This window comes from Schistocerca cancellata, chromosome 9 (genome assembly GCF_023864275.1).
Source record: "Schistocerca cancellata isolate TAMUIC-IGC-003103 chromosome 9, iqSchCanc2.1, whole genome shotgun sequence".
Taxonomy (NCBI): domain Eukaryota; kingdom Metazoa; phylum Arthropoda; class Insecta; order Orthoptera; family Acrididae; genus Schistocerca; species Schistocerca cancellata.
Window position 1 is genome coordinate 218,067,767 of NC_064634.1, and position 16,974 is coordinate 218,084,740.

The 16,974-nt window shown below is 43.1% G+C and overlaps 1 protein-coding gene across 1 annotated transcript in view; it reads right to left on the reverse strand.

Annotated features, from left to right (window-relative positions):
• LOC126100158 (carboxypeptidase D-like) overlaps window positions 1–16,974 on the reverse strand; it is a 250,461-nt gene that overhangs the window by 208,814 nt on the left and 24,673 nt on the right. The window contains exon 4 of the mRNA XM_049910700.1: window positions 2,192–2,353. Within this exon, the coding sequence (XP_049766657.1) occupies window positions 2,192–2,353 (162 nt within the window). The remainder of the gene's footprint in view (window positions 1–2,191; window positions 2,354–16,974) is intronic.

Genomic DNA, 16,974 nt, shown 5'->3' on the forward strand with positions numbered 1-16,974 from the left:
TTGAGTGTTCACGTGAAATGACTCTCTTAGACAGACAATTAACTATTGACGAAGTGGCACATCATCTGCAAATTAGTCACAGTTCTGCCTACGAAATCATCCACAACAGACTTGGGTTTCATAAAGTTTGTGCAAGATGGGTCCCAAAACAATTCACACAGTTGCATAAACAAATGCACTTGGACATCTGCAAAAAAAACATCTGGATCACTATGGTAACTAAGGGCTCAACTTCTTAGACAGGATCATTAATGGTGACGAAACATCCATCCATCATTAAGAGCCAGAGAGTAAATGACAGAGTATGGAATGGAAACATCCAAATTTGCCATGCAAGATAAAGTTCAAGACCCAACCGTCCACAGGAAAACTGAAGCTTACAGTTTTTTGGGATGCACAAGGTCCAGTACTGGAACATCATGGGGAAAGAGGCACAACAATAAACAGTGTATGGTACAGTGAGATGCTTACTGCCTGGCTAAAGCCTGCAAATCGAAGCAAACACCGAGGATTGCTGTCAAAAGGTGTTGTGTTGTTGTACGACAATGCCCATCCGCAATACTGCTGCCCACACTGCTGAAACACTTCATAAACTCAAATTTGAAGTACTGCATCACTTGTTTGGTCCACCCAAACAAGCATTAAGGGGCCATCGATTTGCCTTGGATGAAGCAGTGAAAGAAGCGGTGCATTCCTGGCTCGCAGCTCAACCGAGCTTCTTTTATGAGGGCATCAGGAAGCTTGTACAATGATGGACCAAGTGCATTTAAACGCAAGGAGACTATGTTGAAAAATTATGTTCTTTTATGTTTCCTATTTGATTACAATAAAATTTTATAACTGTTTTGCAGATAATAACTGACTTACCCTTGTACTTTAAACTTGGAATTTTGACAACTATGTTTATCTGACAAAATACAGTTTTTTTGAAAATTCTGATCAATGAATGCCATTTAATTTTGTCTTCCACAAAAATCACGAAAATTGCAGTGCCCAGGAGGACACACAATTTTCAAATTGTTTTTGTGTCAAAGAACAGTTAACAGTACATTACATTATGTTACCTCTAACTTCAAAATATCAGTATGTTGAGATCACAGTGAGACAAAATGGCAAAAAAGTAAAGAGGACCTACGTACATTCTAGGATAATATTCCTATATGCGGCTAGCATATGAATGCACAAATAAAGAAGATGAAGCAAAGCAGTTTCCAACCAACTACATCTGAAAGATTTATTGGTTGATATGTACATGAACATTTAAAATTCTTGCTGACTGGTGCTCCGCACCTTCCACACACCTGATAAACAACATTTTTAATCATCATCTTTAAGCTGCACTCAATCATAAGGCATATTGGCATATGGCTCCACATGTCCACTTTGTATGACAGTGCTCTAGCCAATTACATAAATAGGGCGTGATACGTTTGCAGAGATGATAGTGCTGTTGAACTTGTGTGTGTGACAAGCCCATATAATTTCACGTACTTCCAACCGGCAGAAAGTTCTTCTAAACATATGATTATTTTTTGAAAGAATAAACTGTCATTTGACTGAGTATTACTGTATTTATCTTCTGTACTATCAACATTTCAGCTTTTATGCCACTACTGAGTACAACACTAGAAGTTCTTAGATCATTTACATGTCATATCCATTAAGCAACAGATAATGGCATAAAAGCTGAAATCTAGCCAATGCAAAAGTTAAATACAATAATACACAGTCAAATGGCAGTTTACTCTTTCAAAAAAAAATTGCACAACTGTGGCTCACCCATATCAAAAACTTTTTACATTATGATTAGATTCTTTTGGATTAGTCTTCTGAAGTTGCATATTTCTTGGTTGGTTGTGGGATCTGGAGGAAGGAACAAAAAGTGAGGTCATCAGTCCCATCGGATTAGGGGAGGATAGGGAAGGAAGTCGGCCATGCCCTTTGGAAGGAACCATCCCAGAATTTGCCTGAAGCGATTTAGGGAAATCACAGAAAACCTAAATCAGGTAGGCTAGAAACAGGTTTGAACCATTGTCCTCCCAAATGTGAGTCCAGTGTTGCATGTTTCTTGAACATCTGTTTATACAGAGATTATTAAAATTCATAAATTTAATCAAATCACAGTCTTTCTAAAAAAAAATCATGAACTGTTTTTAAATTTACTGAGATCTTAAAAGCCACAAAATCATACCTTTGATTCCTTTGTGCACAGCTTCCATGAAACTTAAGAGACTCTCTCTGTTGTTTTCCCACTCAGTCGACAATTCAGAAGCATTAGGGTACTTACAACAGCTTAATTCAAATGTCACTTCAAAGCAATTGGAATATACGTAATTGAAATCCTGCATGCCTCCTATAGAAATAAAAATGGCAGTTCTCAGAAAGTATGTTTTGCCCTGTTTCACATATAAAAATAAGGATTTGAAACAATAGTATTAAAAGGAAGAGAAACTAGATGGCAAAATATTACTGCAGCAATTGATCATCATCTTCATCTAACCAAAGTAAACATTTAACTAAAAATTACACGCCGATAGAGTTAGTTACTCCTGCTGCATATTGTTAAATTCTCTGACATGGTAACTGGTAAAGTGGTGTCATAAAATTGATTGTGTTATGATTTCATGCTAGTTTAAAGAAGCTTCATATGTGAAAACCTACTCGTAAATGCAGCTTCACAAATAAAAGCTACTACACAATAAAATAAGTAATCTCATATACTTCAATAACTGTTACTTTCTTCTTTTTCTACTTATAAATATGAACCACATCTCAAACCAGTATAATTTTTTAAACTAACCGGTGCTGAAACTTAAATCATTCATTATAACTACACCATTATTGATTACATGTTAAAAGCAGTCATATAAATAGCTGCTCTGTCTTATACTGAAGATAGAAATCTCATTAATTTTGAATCATGCAATTAGATGATCTTTTGTGATACAGAGTTCTGGGTGTCCAAAGTTTGATTTTTTTTTTCAATATGGCATAAAAATTGTTACATTATGTGAGAATGGAAATTATTATTCAATATATTTGCTCGAAAGTCTTTTCTGGCACTCTTTTATATTTTTACTATCATTTATTAACCTCTCCATCCTCCATACTAATTAAAAATTCTTTAATCCTCAATGTAAGAGATGATTTTAATTTTCTAAATGATGAGGGCATGTATGAAATTTGCTCTTTAGAATTAGAGAACAAAAATATTCTAATAATTTTGATATACAGAGTCCCCAATAAAGAAGTAACACATTATTTCTGTTTAAATTAAGAAGTCTTTAAAAGACACCAACAAAATAGCAAAAGAAAAGGATTTTAATAACTACTGATTAACAGAATAAATGAAACCAATGAATCAACAGAATTTATTGGTCTGATTGAAGCATTTGGTTTCAAGCTAAACTCCACAGAATTCATGAGAGAGGGTAAACAATCTGCACAAGTATAGACAATAGTCTGACAAATTAATCACTTGATGATCCAAAAAATTCTGCATTGATTTAGGTATTTCTGATCGTTTTGCTGTTTCCAGAGCTGATTCATTAGAAAAATGTGCATCAAGCAATGCTTTAGTAAGGAAAATATATACTTCCTTTATTCTAGGCTTGAAGAAGTAAACTGGCCAGAGGAACATTGTACTGTAAGTTCTAAAAATTATGATTTCTTGACAGTTTTTTTCAGGCTTTAATGAAATATTGCCCCTAACAGTTCGCCATAAAAAAAATTAACAAGCAACTGAAATGGATAATTGCTTCTATAAAAATGATACGTGCAAGTAAAAGACAGTTACACAATGAACTGAAAATTAATACAAATTTTGATTTTATAAAACATGTAAAGAGCTATAAACCTGCATTTAGAATGGTGGTAAAAGCAGTAAAAGAAATGGTACATCCAAAAATTATTCTGAACAATGCGAATAAATCACATCAAAATCTTGATGTCATAACCGGCATTCTACAAATCTCCAAAATTAAGATAGCAGACAAACCCATTGTAAACTTTCAGAAATACCAGGATGTTTCCTAGAGTTCCTTTAACAAATGCACAAAAATCAGATTTTGACGTAAGTCGTTACCTACATAAGGTCCAACTTTCCAGTTTCAATCAGGATAACATGGACCTTAGAACTAAATTTGAATGAATTACAGCCATAGGTATAAACAAAATAGTATTATCCCTTAAAACTAAAATGGAAATCAGTGTACGGCATTGAGGACCAGGAGTCCCCCATTTGGGGAAGTTCGTCCGCCGGGGACAAGTACTTATCGCATTCGATGCCACACTGGGCGACTTGCGTGTCGGAGATGGGGATGAAAAAATGATGAGAACAACACAACACCCAGTCGCTGATCAGAGAAAATCTCCTGCCCCAGCCGGGAATCGAACCCGGGCCCCTTGGCATGGCATTCTGGCGTGCTGACCACTCAGCTAACGGGGGCAGACCCATAAAACTAAAAATTCAACTGAGTAGGATGAAATATCCACTACTGTAATTAAAACTGCTTCTAGTATAATATCAAGACTGCTATCTGAAATAATTACCAAGGCATTTGAAGAAGGATGCTTCCCAGATGCTCTTCACTATGCAGTAATAAAGCCATTATTCAAGAAAAGTTCCAAGGAAGATGTAGGAAACTACTAACTATAAGTCTTCTCCCAATTGCTTACAACCCTGTACACAACACCTGGATATGTGCCATGGCACCAGTGCACTGCACTTGAAATAGTCTAACAATGGCAGCTGCCCTGACCAGCCACCAGAGGCTGCCTGCAGAGGGTCACAAGCTTTGTGCATACGCACAATATCTGGCCCACTGCCAACCACAAACCTCCTCTATATAAAAACAGTACAGCCGGCAATTCTTCTCAGGTTGTACTATTGCTTATTGTATTGTTGCTATTTTTGTCATTTCCTAGAAAGTGGATGAATAAACTTTTGTTCTTAGTGGCCTTGCTATTGGTTGCCTCCAGCATTATGACATAATTGGTGATAACAAATGTCTCCTAGAATAGCAGAGAGCTCACACATTTGCTACATCTTTTACCCCTTACGATGATGGGACCAAACACCAGGAGGCTTACATGAAATAGATTTGGCAACACTTCCTCACTTTTGGTGTCACTGATACACACAGCTGTTGCTCCTTTCTTAGGTTTACCCTCGGATGTACCAGCATTGTGTCAGTTAGCCGCACTCCAAGATCTGGTGTCACTTATGTCCAACAAAATGTGTAAGTTGTTGTCCAATTATCACTATACGTGCATTCATGTCATTGCCACGCATGTCGAGCCCAACAGCACACTTGGGCAGCTGCCCATAATGATTTCTATACTGATTCTATAGTCTGTGATGCCATCATTTGGTTGGTTCCTAACAAAGAGATGCACCAACACACATTACAGTACAAGAATTCATCTTTGCCTGAAGTATTAAATATTGCTCAATCATCTGAGGTATTTCAAGCTGCTCATTATCAGATTGAGACTTGGTGTATCATCACTGTGGTGGCTCCTGTTCCTGGTCATCAGGTATCAGTTACTTCTTGGGGTGTGAGGTGGGGGGGCGGGGGAGGGGGGGGGGGGGCTGAAATGGCAGCCATACAAATGCAGCCTCCCTGCATACAGCACCTGCATTTTGTTCCCAGCCTACTCCAGAGGATACGGAAATGGGCGTAAATTGTCTGTCTCTAGGGCTACGAAATAACAGCAAGTCGTGACACTACTAAACACACAAACTTATGTGGGTTTGGGATCTCCAGCACTGTCTCTATTACTCGAAGTTACAACAAGCCGCATATTCCAAATTTTTGGGCAATTTACAGCTCCCACTGTGTCTAAACTGTAGTTTGTTCCTTGACTTTTCTGATAGTGGATGATGCTGGCACAGAGAATTTGTTCAGTCTGGATTATATCAATACTTTCTGGTTTTTCCATTGCAGATGTAATGCATCTTGTTTCTGACCAGGTCCCTTACCAGCAGTTGGATTCTCTTGAGTTTTGCGTTCTCGTCTCTTTTTGCGGATGAGTTAGTTTGTGACACTAATTTTACAGCCCAAATTATACTGAAATCTATGGTACAGTTGTACTATTTCTGTGTGTGCCCTATTCCAGTGGCCTTGCATGATCAAAGAAATCAGAATTGGACAGGCTGATGTGGTTGGGGGTTACTGTTTGTTTGTTTTGTTTTAGGGCGCAAAAACAACTGAAGTCATACACGCCCAAGTCAAAACTATAGAAGATGGAGGGAACATAGGAAATAGTGGGCTGAGGTACTAGGACTGCAGCCTTGACAGCTGCATCAGCAGCCTCGTTTCCTGGCGGACTGGCATGATCAGGAACCCACATAAACATCACAGTGGCTCCACCAAGAGTGAGCAGGTGACAGTTTTCCTGGACCTGTTGCAGTAAGGGATGGGCTGTGTACAGAACACTGAGAGAATCTGAGCAGAGGACACAATTGAACAGTCTGCATCACTGGATGTACTCCGTGGCCTGATACAGGGTGAAGAACTGGGCTGTAAATACTGAGCAGTGTGCCGGAGGCTGATATCGAAAAATGCTGGCATCAATGATGAAGGCACACCCGACACCATGGTCAGTCCGAGAGCCATCAGTGTAAACAAAGGTACTAAAGCAAAGTTCCATGCAAAGGTCATGAAACTGAATGCAATAGAACAAGGATGGAGTAGTGTCCTTAGGACGTGAATTAAGGCCAAGGTTGACATGGACCACTTCACGAAGCCAAGGTGGTGAAGGCTTCACAGCCACCGCGAAAGTTGCAGGTAGTGTGAAGTTAAGCCACCAGAGCAAAGGCCGAAAGTGGACTCCAGGAGGTAACAGAGAAGAGGGATGCACCACATACTTGTGATCAAAGGAATCATTGAAGAAAGAGGCATAGGATGGGTGGCCATGCATGGCAGACAAATGGCATCTATACCTGCTGAGGAGAAAGTCATGGTGGTAGGACTGGTAGTTCAGCAGCTTCAGCATACAGACTCTCAACCAGGCTAAAGTAAAAAGTACCAGTGGCTAAATGGATGCCACGATGGTGGATAGTGTTGAGATGGCGTAAGAGGATGGATGTGCAGACGCATAAACAAAGCACCCACAGTCTAGTTTCACATGGACAAAGGACCCTTATAAATGGAGGAGGGTGGTTCAATCTGCAACCTAGGAAGTACCATTGAGGACACGTTGGACACTGAGGGACCGCATACAGTGAGCTGCCAGGTAAGACACACGGGAGGACCAAGAGAGCTTCCTATCAAGCATGAGCCCCAGGAATTTCATAGTTTCAATGAATGGAGGAGCAACAGGCCCAAGATGTAAGGATGGTGGGAGAAACCAATTGCGTCGCCAGAAACTGATACAGACTGTTTTGTCAGTGGAAAAACGATAGCCATTGTCGATGTCAAGACATGTCTGAGGAAGCAGCTCAGCGATACAGGCCCATTGAGAACTATAGTAGATCGCAAAATCATCAACAAAAGGAGAGCTGGAGATGCCCAGCAGGAGACAGGCCATTATAGGGTTAATGGCGATAGCAAAGAGGATGACATTCAAGAAGGAACCCTGAGTCACACCGGTTTCCTGGATAAAGGTATTTGACAAGGCAAAACCCACATGCTCCTTAAAAACTTGTCCTTTAAAAAATTCGTGAAGGAAATGGGGGAGGTGGCCATGGAAGCCCCATGTGTAAAGCATGTGGAAGACACCAGTTCTCCAGCAGGTGTTGTAGGCCTTTCCTAAATCAAAAAACATGGTCACAGTCTAGGATTTCTGCAGAAAACCATCCATGACAGGAGTGGACAAAGTGGCGAGATTGTCAACTGCAGAAAGGCACGCTGGAAATCCACACTGTGCAATCGTTAGTAAACTGGAAGACTCAAGCCACCATACCAGTCGGGCATGAATCATATGTTGCATCACATTGCAAACACAGCTGGTGAGAGAGATGGGGCAGTAGCTGAAAGGAAGATTTTTGTCCTTACCAGGCTTAAGTATGGGTATGACGGTAGCTTCCCACCAACATCCGGGAAACATGCCCTCTGGCCAGATACGGTTGTAAGTATGAAGCAGAAAGTGCTTGCCCGCAAAAGAAAGGTGCTGCAAGATCTGAATGTGGACAGCATCTGCCATTTGGTGGAGTTTCGGGATGAATTGAGAGCATCATCTAACTCCCTCATAGTAAAGGCAGCATTGTAGCACTCATGATTCTGAGAAGAGAAGGGTATCACTCAAGCCACCTCCACACATTTCTGATGGAGGAAGGCATGGTGACAGTGGGAAGAGCTTGAAAGTTCTCCGAAATGGCAGCCTAAGGTGTTGGAGATAGCAATAGGGTTCATGATGGCATTGTCTGCTACTGTCAGGCTGGAAATTGGTGAATGGATCTTGGTTCCAGAGAGCCGTCGGAGGTTGGCCCACATGACAGAGGAAGGGGTGGAACTGTTAAAAGAACTAGTGAATGAAATCCAGCCAGCTTTCTCGCTATCACGAGGAAAGCGATGACACTTTGCATACATCTGTTTACAATGAATGCAGTTTGCCATCATAGGATGATGGTTAAAAACACAGAGAGGACGTCTCTGCACACAAATTGTGTTGTGGCATGCCACAGTCCACCAAGAGACTGAAACACAGTGTGGTAAAGAGGAAGTGCGAGGAATGGAACATTCTGCAGCTGTAGGGATAACATTTGTGAGATATTCTGCCTGGTCATCACAACCGGGGAAATCTTGTTCTTCGTAGGTCGCCAGGGAGCAGTAAAGCCGCCAGTCAGCCTTAGTAAGCTGCCATTTGGGTGTACACGCAGGTGGGGTAGGAGACAGCAGACGGATGACACATAGGAAATGGTCGCTTGAGTAGGTGTCAGAAAGAATGGACCACTCAAGACGATGGGCAAGCTGGGCAGTGCACAAGGATAGGTCCACATGGGAAAAGGTGTGTGAGAAGTCAGAAAGAAATGTGGATGCTCCAGTGCTAAGGAAGAAGAGGTTGAGTTGATTAAGAAGATCAGCCAAGAGGGCACTCTCTGACAGGTTCCAGGGGAACCCCAATGGGGATGACGTGCATTAAAGCCACCAAGTAGCAGAAATGGGGGAGGTAGCTGCCCAATTAGCTGAAGGAAGTCTTCCCTGGTGAGGTGACACCAAATGACAGAGGGACATAAAAAGTACAGAGGGGAAAAGTCAGATGAGGAAGGGAAAGGCGAACTGCAACAGCTTGAAGATGGGTAGTCAGGGAGATGGGTTGACTATGATCATCATCCCATGTGAGCAGCATGACACCCCCATGAGAGGGAATGTCCACCTTAAGGGGAAAGTCAAAATAAGCCGGGAAGATTTGTGAAAGCTCAAAGCAGTCGTGAGGATGCAATTTTGTTTCCTGAAGGCAGAGTACAAGGGGACACTGTGATGCTAAAAGCTCTTTGTGGGGCCGAAGGCTGCAAACATTCCGTTGGAGGAGAGTCATGGTGGGGAAGAAATGAAGGGGTGTCACCTTGGCAGATGCCGAGTGACAGCCTGCAAAGACTCACTGCTATAGGGCACAGAAGCATGAGGATCCTGCTCCATGAGGTCCACAGAATCATTGGCCTGCTTGTGCTGTTGGTCTGTGGAGTCCAATGCAGAAAAACAGTTGGTGGTGCACACAGTGGCCGGCCGGGCTAAGATATCATGTGGCCACACTGTCAAAGAAGATCTTTGACTAAGCAAAGGAGACCATTTGCCTTTTTGGACTTCTTCGAGCCTTTCTGGATAGCAGAGGGAGAGACAGATGTTCGTTGGCTGGAGGAATATAGGAAGTCTTCATGGGAGTACTCCTTCTGTCCTTTCCGGCCTACCGGTTGTGTAGCTGGTGGCTTTGCCTCTTGAGGTGAGAGTTTGATGGCTTGTTGCACAGCTGGACAAGGGGATGGTGATGCTACCTTGACACTGGGCGATTTCACAACCTCAGAGCTGAATTTGACATCACATGTCTGCGTGGCCATGTCCTTCATGGAGTGAGAGGTACCAAGAACAGAACTATAAGTGCTAGATGGGAGAACGCAGGGTTTGCGACTACCCAAGAACTTGAGAGCAACAGGGTAAGGCACATTTTCCTTTACCCAGATCTCCTGGACAGCCCACTCATCAAGATACATGGGACAATCCCGAGAGGAGGTGGCATGGCCACCATTGCAGTGGATACAATGGGGAGAAGGAGGAGGACAATCGCCCTCTTGCGCATCCCTACCACAGGTTATACATTTGAGTGGGTGTTGATAAGACGTTCTAGTATGGGTGAAATGATGATGCCGGTAACATCGGGTCCGGAATGTTTGGTCGGCCTACGATAATTTCATAGCCGGCTTTGGTCTCGGATGAAAGCAGCATGTTATCAAAGGAGAGAAAAAGTGTGTGGGTGGGCACTAAGGATGACCCTACCTTTTTCATCACCCAATGGACAGCAATGACACCCTGATCAGAGAGGTATGACTGGATTTTGGTCTCAGTCAGACCGTCGAGCAACCTACTGTAACTAACACAACGGGAAGAATTCAGAGGTCTATGGGCCTCAACACGAACAAGATAGCCATGGAGAAGCGAGGCAGCAACCAATAGTTGTGCTTGAGAATCAGAAGTAGTCTCCAAAAGCAACGTCCCATTCCGTAAACAAGAGCAGGATTTCACAGGGCTGGCAACTGCATTAACACCTTTCTGAATAATAAACGGATTTACTGTTGCGAAGTACTGACCGTCTTCAGTACATGAGACCACGAGGAACCGTAGTGCAGCTTGAAGGGTCTTTGAATTGTTAGCCTCATTGAGAGAAAATCCCCCATGATTGCCAGTGTCTCCAATGGCATGCTCCTTCCAATTGGGGCCTCCTTCACAAGGGGGCACACCTGCCTTAGGTGATTATTCACACCTCATGTCATACCTCCCTAACATCTGACTGAGGGACCAAATGGCAATTTGGGAAGGTAGCAGCTCAGGCAATCATGCCTCCCTGGGTCTGGCTTGTACTAGGGATAAGTGTGACCCATACCTGTTGACCCAGGGCTGGGAATTAGGCGTTACCCAGTCACCTGTTACATGTGAGACATATGGGCCAGCCGTCAGGAGTGCACAGGGAGAAAGAAGAAAAAGATGAACCTCAAACACCAAAGCAGAGGAGCGAGAGGAGAAGGGAAACAAAGAAAGGAAAACGGAATGGAAAACAGTGGTGAGACAGTTCTTATGTCACCGATGGACAATGCGGAACATTCCCATTAACACGCCGGACATGTTCTCTAAGGGGGAAGAAAAAGAATAACAAGAGGATAGACATGCAGAATGGAAGGGAAAAGATGCTGCAAAAGCTGGGGCCCCTTAGTAGTCAATCACAAACCCGCCAAAGAGTGGCAAGCCGCCTGTAGGGGTTGGGGGTCACACAGCCTGTTATATCAAATGAATGGTCTATCCCACTTGTAAAAAAAAAAAAAAAAAAGGGGGGGGGGGGCAGAATGGCCAGCTTTGCTTCTGAGTCAACTTTAAAGTTTCCATTACTGTTCAGTCTACCATTGAAACCTACCCTTTGCCCTGTCAGGGTAGGTGACTAAACTTACTGTGGGCCAGATTTCCTCTAAAATTGATTTATCTGAAGTCTATTTGCTGGTTTTGTTGGATGAGAATTCAAAAAGGATCTGTCTGATTAACATGTTCTTTGGATTGTTCCAATATCAGTGCCTCTCATTCGATGTGGCTAGGACCTTGCAATTTTTCAGTGTTCTTTGGAACAACTGACAACTTCCGTTACGGAGTGCATCAACTACCTCTATGACATTGTCATGACAAGTGCATCCACAGAAGAACGTTTATGCAACTTATGCTCCTTGTTCACAGTCTTACATACCACAGGGTTGAAATGCATCTTACAAAATCACACTTTTTTCAGTCACCCACTGTTTATTTGGGGTTTGAGGTTTCTTGGGACGATGTAAATCCTTTATGTCCTCGTATCCCCACTGTCAAAGCTATGCCTTCCCCCACCCAATGTCAAGGAACTCCAGGCATTTCTAGGGAAAACTGCCTACTAACATGAACCCATTCCAGATGTGGTCACATTGAACCATCCTCTCCACGAATTGCTCCACAAAGACGTTCCTTATCAGTGGATGCCAGCCTGTGAGCATACATTCACACTTTTGAAATCTAAATTGCATTCTGTCCCTTTTTTTGGTTACTTTTCATCCTGGCTACCACATGTCTTGGTTACAAATGCCTCTCAATTTGACCTCACGACTGTTCCTGCGCATCGCTATGAGGATGGTCCGAACGTTCAATACCTTAAGTACCTAAAATGCTCAACACTGCTCAGCAGTCCTACTCCCAAGTTGAAAAGGAAGCACTTGTTGTCACATCTATGCCGTCAAGAAGTTTCATTTATTCTTGTATGGGTCTAAGTTTCTCCTCATTATGGACCACAAGCTCTTGGTTTCATTCTTTAATTCTTCTGCTTCATTGCCTGTTGTGTACATAGTTCCGCATAGCCAGCGCGTACACAACTTTCCCACTAGAGCGCGCCCCGCTAAGCACAACAGCGCAGGTGCAGCGGTCGTCTGTCTCCGCACTACGAGATGGCACTGCCATAGAGACGGACCAAATTCTGCTTCAGCCGATCCGCGTATTAATATGTAACGCAGCCAATGAGATTGCTGCTTATGTAGAACCTTTTCTCCTCGCGGATCACACTCACGCAGTGATACATGAACGCGAGAGGTATTATAACGAGTGTACAGACCTCCGATTAAGTCAGTCTGCATTTGTCTGCACCAGTCTGTACCAGTCTGCATTTGTCTGCACCAGTCTGTACCAGTCTGCATTAGTCTGTAACAGTCTGTATGAGTTCTACATTTGTCTGTACCAGTCTATAGTCAAGTTTCAGTCTGCACCTAATAAGATTACCATATTCCTGTACATAGCCATGAAGATAAATGTATAGACACTTTTGTCAAGTATCAGAGATATATGTGAGAATAAGATTAATGTACCAATACCAAAGGAACTTCAGATTGTCAATTGTACATAGCATCCAGAACCAAGTTAAGTAATTTTTATGCTTATTATTTTAATAAATGTGTGTGAAAATTAATCAAGTTCTGTTTAAAGTTGGTCATCATCAATCTACTACTCTAAGCGTGCAAGTGTCATTTCTATCGTCTGACCTAACGGCAGAAGATAAACACACCACGATAAGACCACGAGACGTATTGCTGACACTCGCCTACTTCTTAGAGCGACAAGTCAAATAATCTTATGGTGCGTGTGCTGAAGGTCTTACAGTACACAAACCACAATGCCCAACAAAGCAGCACGTCACCTCCAGCATTGGGCCTTTTTTCTGTCTCACTACAACTATGAAACATATTTTCAGCCTATTGCGCAGAATGCCAACACCAATGCGTTATCCAGTCTCCAGGTGGAGCCGGATACTACTTTTGATAAAGATGAGCTCCTCTGAAACTTCCTGGCAGATTAAAACTGTGTGCCCGACCGAGACTCGAACTCGGGATCTTTGCCTTTCGCGGGCAAGTGCTCTACCATCTGAGCTACCGAAGCACGATTCACGCCTGGTACTCACAGCTTTACTTCTGCCAGTATCTCGTCTCCTACCTTCCAAACTTTACAGAAGCTCTCCTGCGAGACTTGCAGAACTAGCACTCCTGAAAGAAAGGATACTGTGGAGACATGGCTTAGCCACAGCCTGGGGGAGGTTTCCAGAATGAGATTTTCACTCTGCAGCGGAGTGTGTGCTGATATGAAACTTCCTGGCAGATTAAAACTGTGTACCCGACCGAGACTCGAACTCGGGACCTTTGCCTTTCGCGGGCAAGTGCTCTACCATCTGAGCTACCGAAGCACGACTCACGCCCGGTACTCACAGCTTTACTTCTGCAAGTATCTCGTCTCCTACCTTCCAAACTTTACAGAAGCTCCTCTGTTTTCACTCCGACATTGGAGCGCAATGTATAGTGGAATGATTTCCTATTACGGGCTCCCTGATTGCAGCAGATTTGGTTTTGCACCAGATTGTTCACCTCATTCAGCGTGGTTGGCCAGACAGGCCTTCAGGATGGGCTTCTGATCCTTTACATAGCTATTTTGCCCTCCATTACCACCTTTTGGTGTTCGATAGTGTTGTCTTCTTAGCTATGGATCGGCTGTCATTCTAGATTGTGATTCCGGCTGCTTTACAGTGGGATGTGCTTCAGTTCCTATATCTGGGACAATGGGTGGGTGGGGAGGGGCAAGAGTTCCTCTCGTATCAAGTCATTGCCCTCTCAACACGTTTTGGCCTGGCATCAATGACGATATCGTACTTCTTATCCCAGCCTGCTCTCAGAGTGCTACACAACAGGCGGCTCCATGGGTGATGGTCTCTCCATGGCCCACAGTTCAGCATCTGGTTGTTGGTTGTATATGCTTTTTCTAAATTTCCATGTGTTATGTCAATTGTCCTTCCACACCAGCCAAAGCTATGGTGTAGGTCATCTCAAAAAAAAAATTCTATTGAAGCACTGTCTTATACACTTGCTACCTCACACCTTCCAGGATTTCTGTGCCTATAAAGGCATTCACCCCATGAATGCCCCTCCTTTCCAATCTAATGATGAGGCGGCATGGTGGCCATGATCCTCCATGGTCACCATCCACCTACCCTCCTGGATCTGTTCATGCCACCCCACCAAAGTCCATCTGTGCAGCCCCCATCATGGTTCCCTCATGGCTCTGCGGTCTGGGTTTGGGGGTTCAGCCACTGACCAAAGTGGATTCAAATCACAGTCCACAGATGCTATCGCCACTGCCTCTGTATAGTGCTCACCAGGGGGCTGGTGGCACATCACCATGATCAGTCGCATCCTCATGTCACGGCAAGGGCCACAGGTCTGCCATCACAACCTTTGTCTTCCCTCAACAAATGTCTCAGGCTGATGGGCGTCCCAGCTGTGGGAGGAGATCCACCCTACTTGTTGAAGCTGCCATCTCCTGCCTCTCCTTTGGAGTCTGGCACCCCTACACATGCTGCTGGCCTTTCCCATCGTCACTGCCACCTGCGCTTCTGCCACTGGCTGAGCCAGTGGCGTCCGGTCCTTCACCGCCAATGTCTCTGCCACCCCGCGACCAAGTGGCCAGTGCCTCCACCACAGGCGCAGTTCTACAATATCAAGGACACCTATGTCAAGATGCTGCCAGCACTCTTATCGCCAATCCTCCCTTATGGTACTTCATGGGGGTGGCCACTATGTTTGTCCATAAACATGGCACTTCCGCCCCTATTCATCAGTTCTGACCCAGAATCTCCTCCCGATGATGCCATCATTACCTTTGTCACCTACAGCAGAGGCCATGGATGTGTCTTCAGTTATCCAGATGCCCACATCAGAGGAGCGCCATTTCCCCAAGAGGGGAGGGGTGCTATAATGTTGCACACAACACCTGGACATACATCATGGCACCAGACCACCGGTGCACTAGACTTCAAATACTCTGTCACTGGTGGCTGCACAGGTCAGTGATCAGAGGCCGTTTGCAGTAGATGACAAGACTAGGGCGTAGGCTCGACATCGGCTGTGTTGCCTGCCGGTGCCTTGCTCTATAAAAAGACAGCACTGCTGGCACTGCTTCTCAGATCATGTTCTACTGCTTATTGTACTGTGTCTATGTTTGTCATTGATTTGAATGTGGATACATAGTTGGCTCTGAGCACTATGCGACTTAACTTCTGAGGTCATCAGTCGCCTAGAACTTAGAACTAATTAAACCTAACTAACCTAAGGACATCACACACATCCATGCCTGAGGCAGGATTCGAACCTGCGACCGTAGCGGCCGCTCGGCTCCAGATTGTAGCGCCTAGAACCGCACGGCCACTCCGGCAGGCAATGTGGATACATAAATGTTTGTTCTTAGTGGCTGCACTATTGGTAGTGTCTAGCATTATAACAACACTATTCTCAAAAGCATTCAAAAAAGTTGTCACAACACAAATCTAAGATTTCACAGATAAATCTAATAATCATTGTTACAATTCAATCATTAGTGTACAGAAAGGGAAGAGTGCAACATGTGCCATAACAAATTTGTTGAGAATGTTTTCCTATCTCTGGACAAATCCCAAGAAGTTACATAAATTTTCCGTGACCTTATGAAGGCTTTTGACTGTGTAAAGCAGTCTTTACTGTCAAATAAATTACAAAGATACAAAATAAATGGCAGCACTCTGAAGTGGCTCAAATCATATTTAATAGACAAAAAGTGAAGAGTAGTTGTAATGTAAAGTACAGAAAATTGTTTTTCAGAATGAAAAATTATTCCACAGGGTATCCCACAAGGTTCCATTTTAGGCCCAATCCTATCTTTATTTAAAAAATAATAATTTATCTCTAAATGTAACATCCAGAGCTTTTTTTTCAGATGATGCAACTGTACTCATTTAATTCTCCAAAGAGGCATTGACATCCTAAATATTTTAAAACCTGTGACCCAACTAACACAATATACAAAATCAAAATCATATAACTTCCAAATAACCCATAAAATTCAGGAATTTAGGAAGGAGATTCTGTCAAATTCCTGGGGTTATTTCAAGAAAAAAAAATCATTCTGGTCTTTTCATAAAAGCTACTTAATAAACAAGCTGCACAGTACTCCATTCGCAATGACAGTATTGCTCTACACAAGTGGCATGGACACTAGAAAAGGTTTTTACCAAAGCTATTTTGAATCTATTGTAAGCTTGGAAGTATTGCAAGCAGGATATTATTACTTCAAGAAAACTTTTATTGGAAATAAGTGCAATATTATGCCTAAGGATTAATGCTGACCTTTATCCATGGATCTAAATGTTTTAACTATGCTACCTACTTACATTTATAAGCTCTTATTCTTTATATGTACTACTCCAAAATTATTTGTAGAAAACAATTTTCAACATATGTAT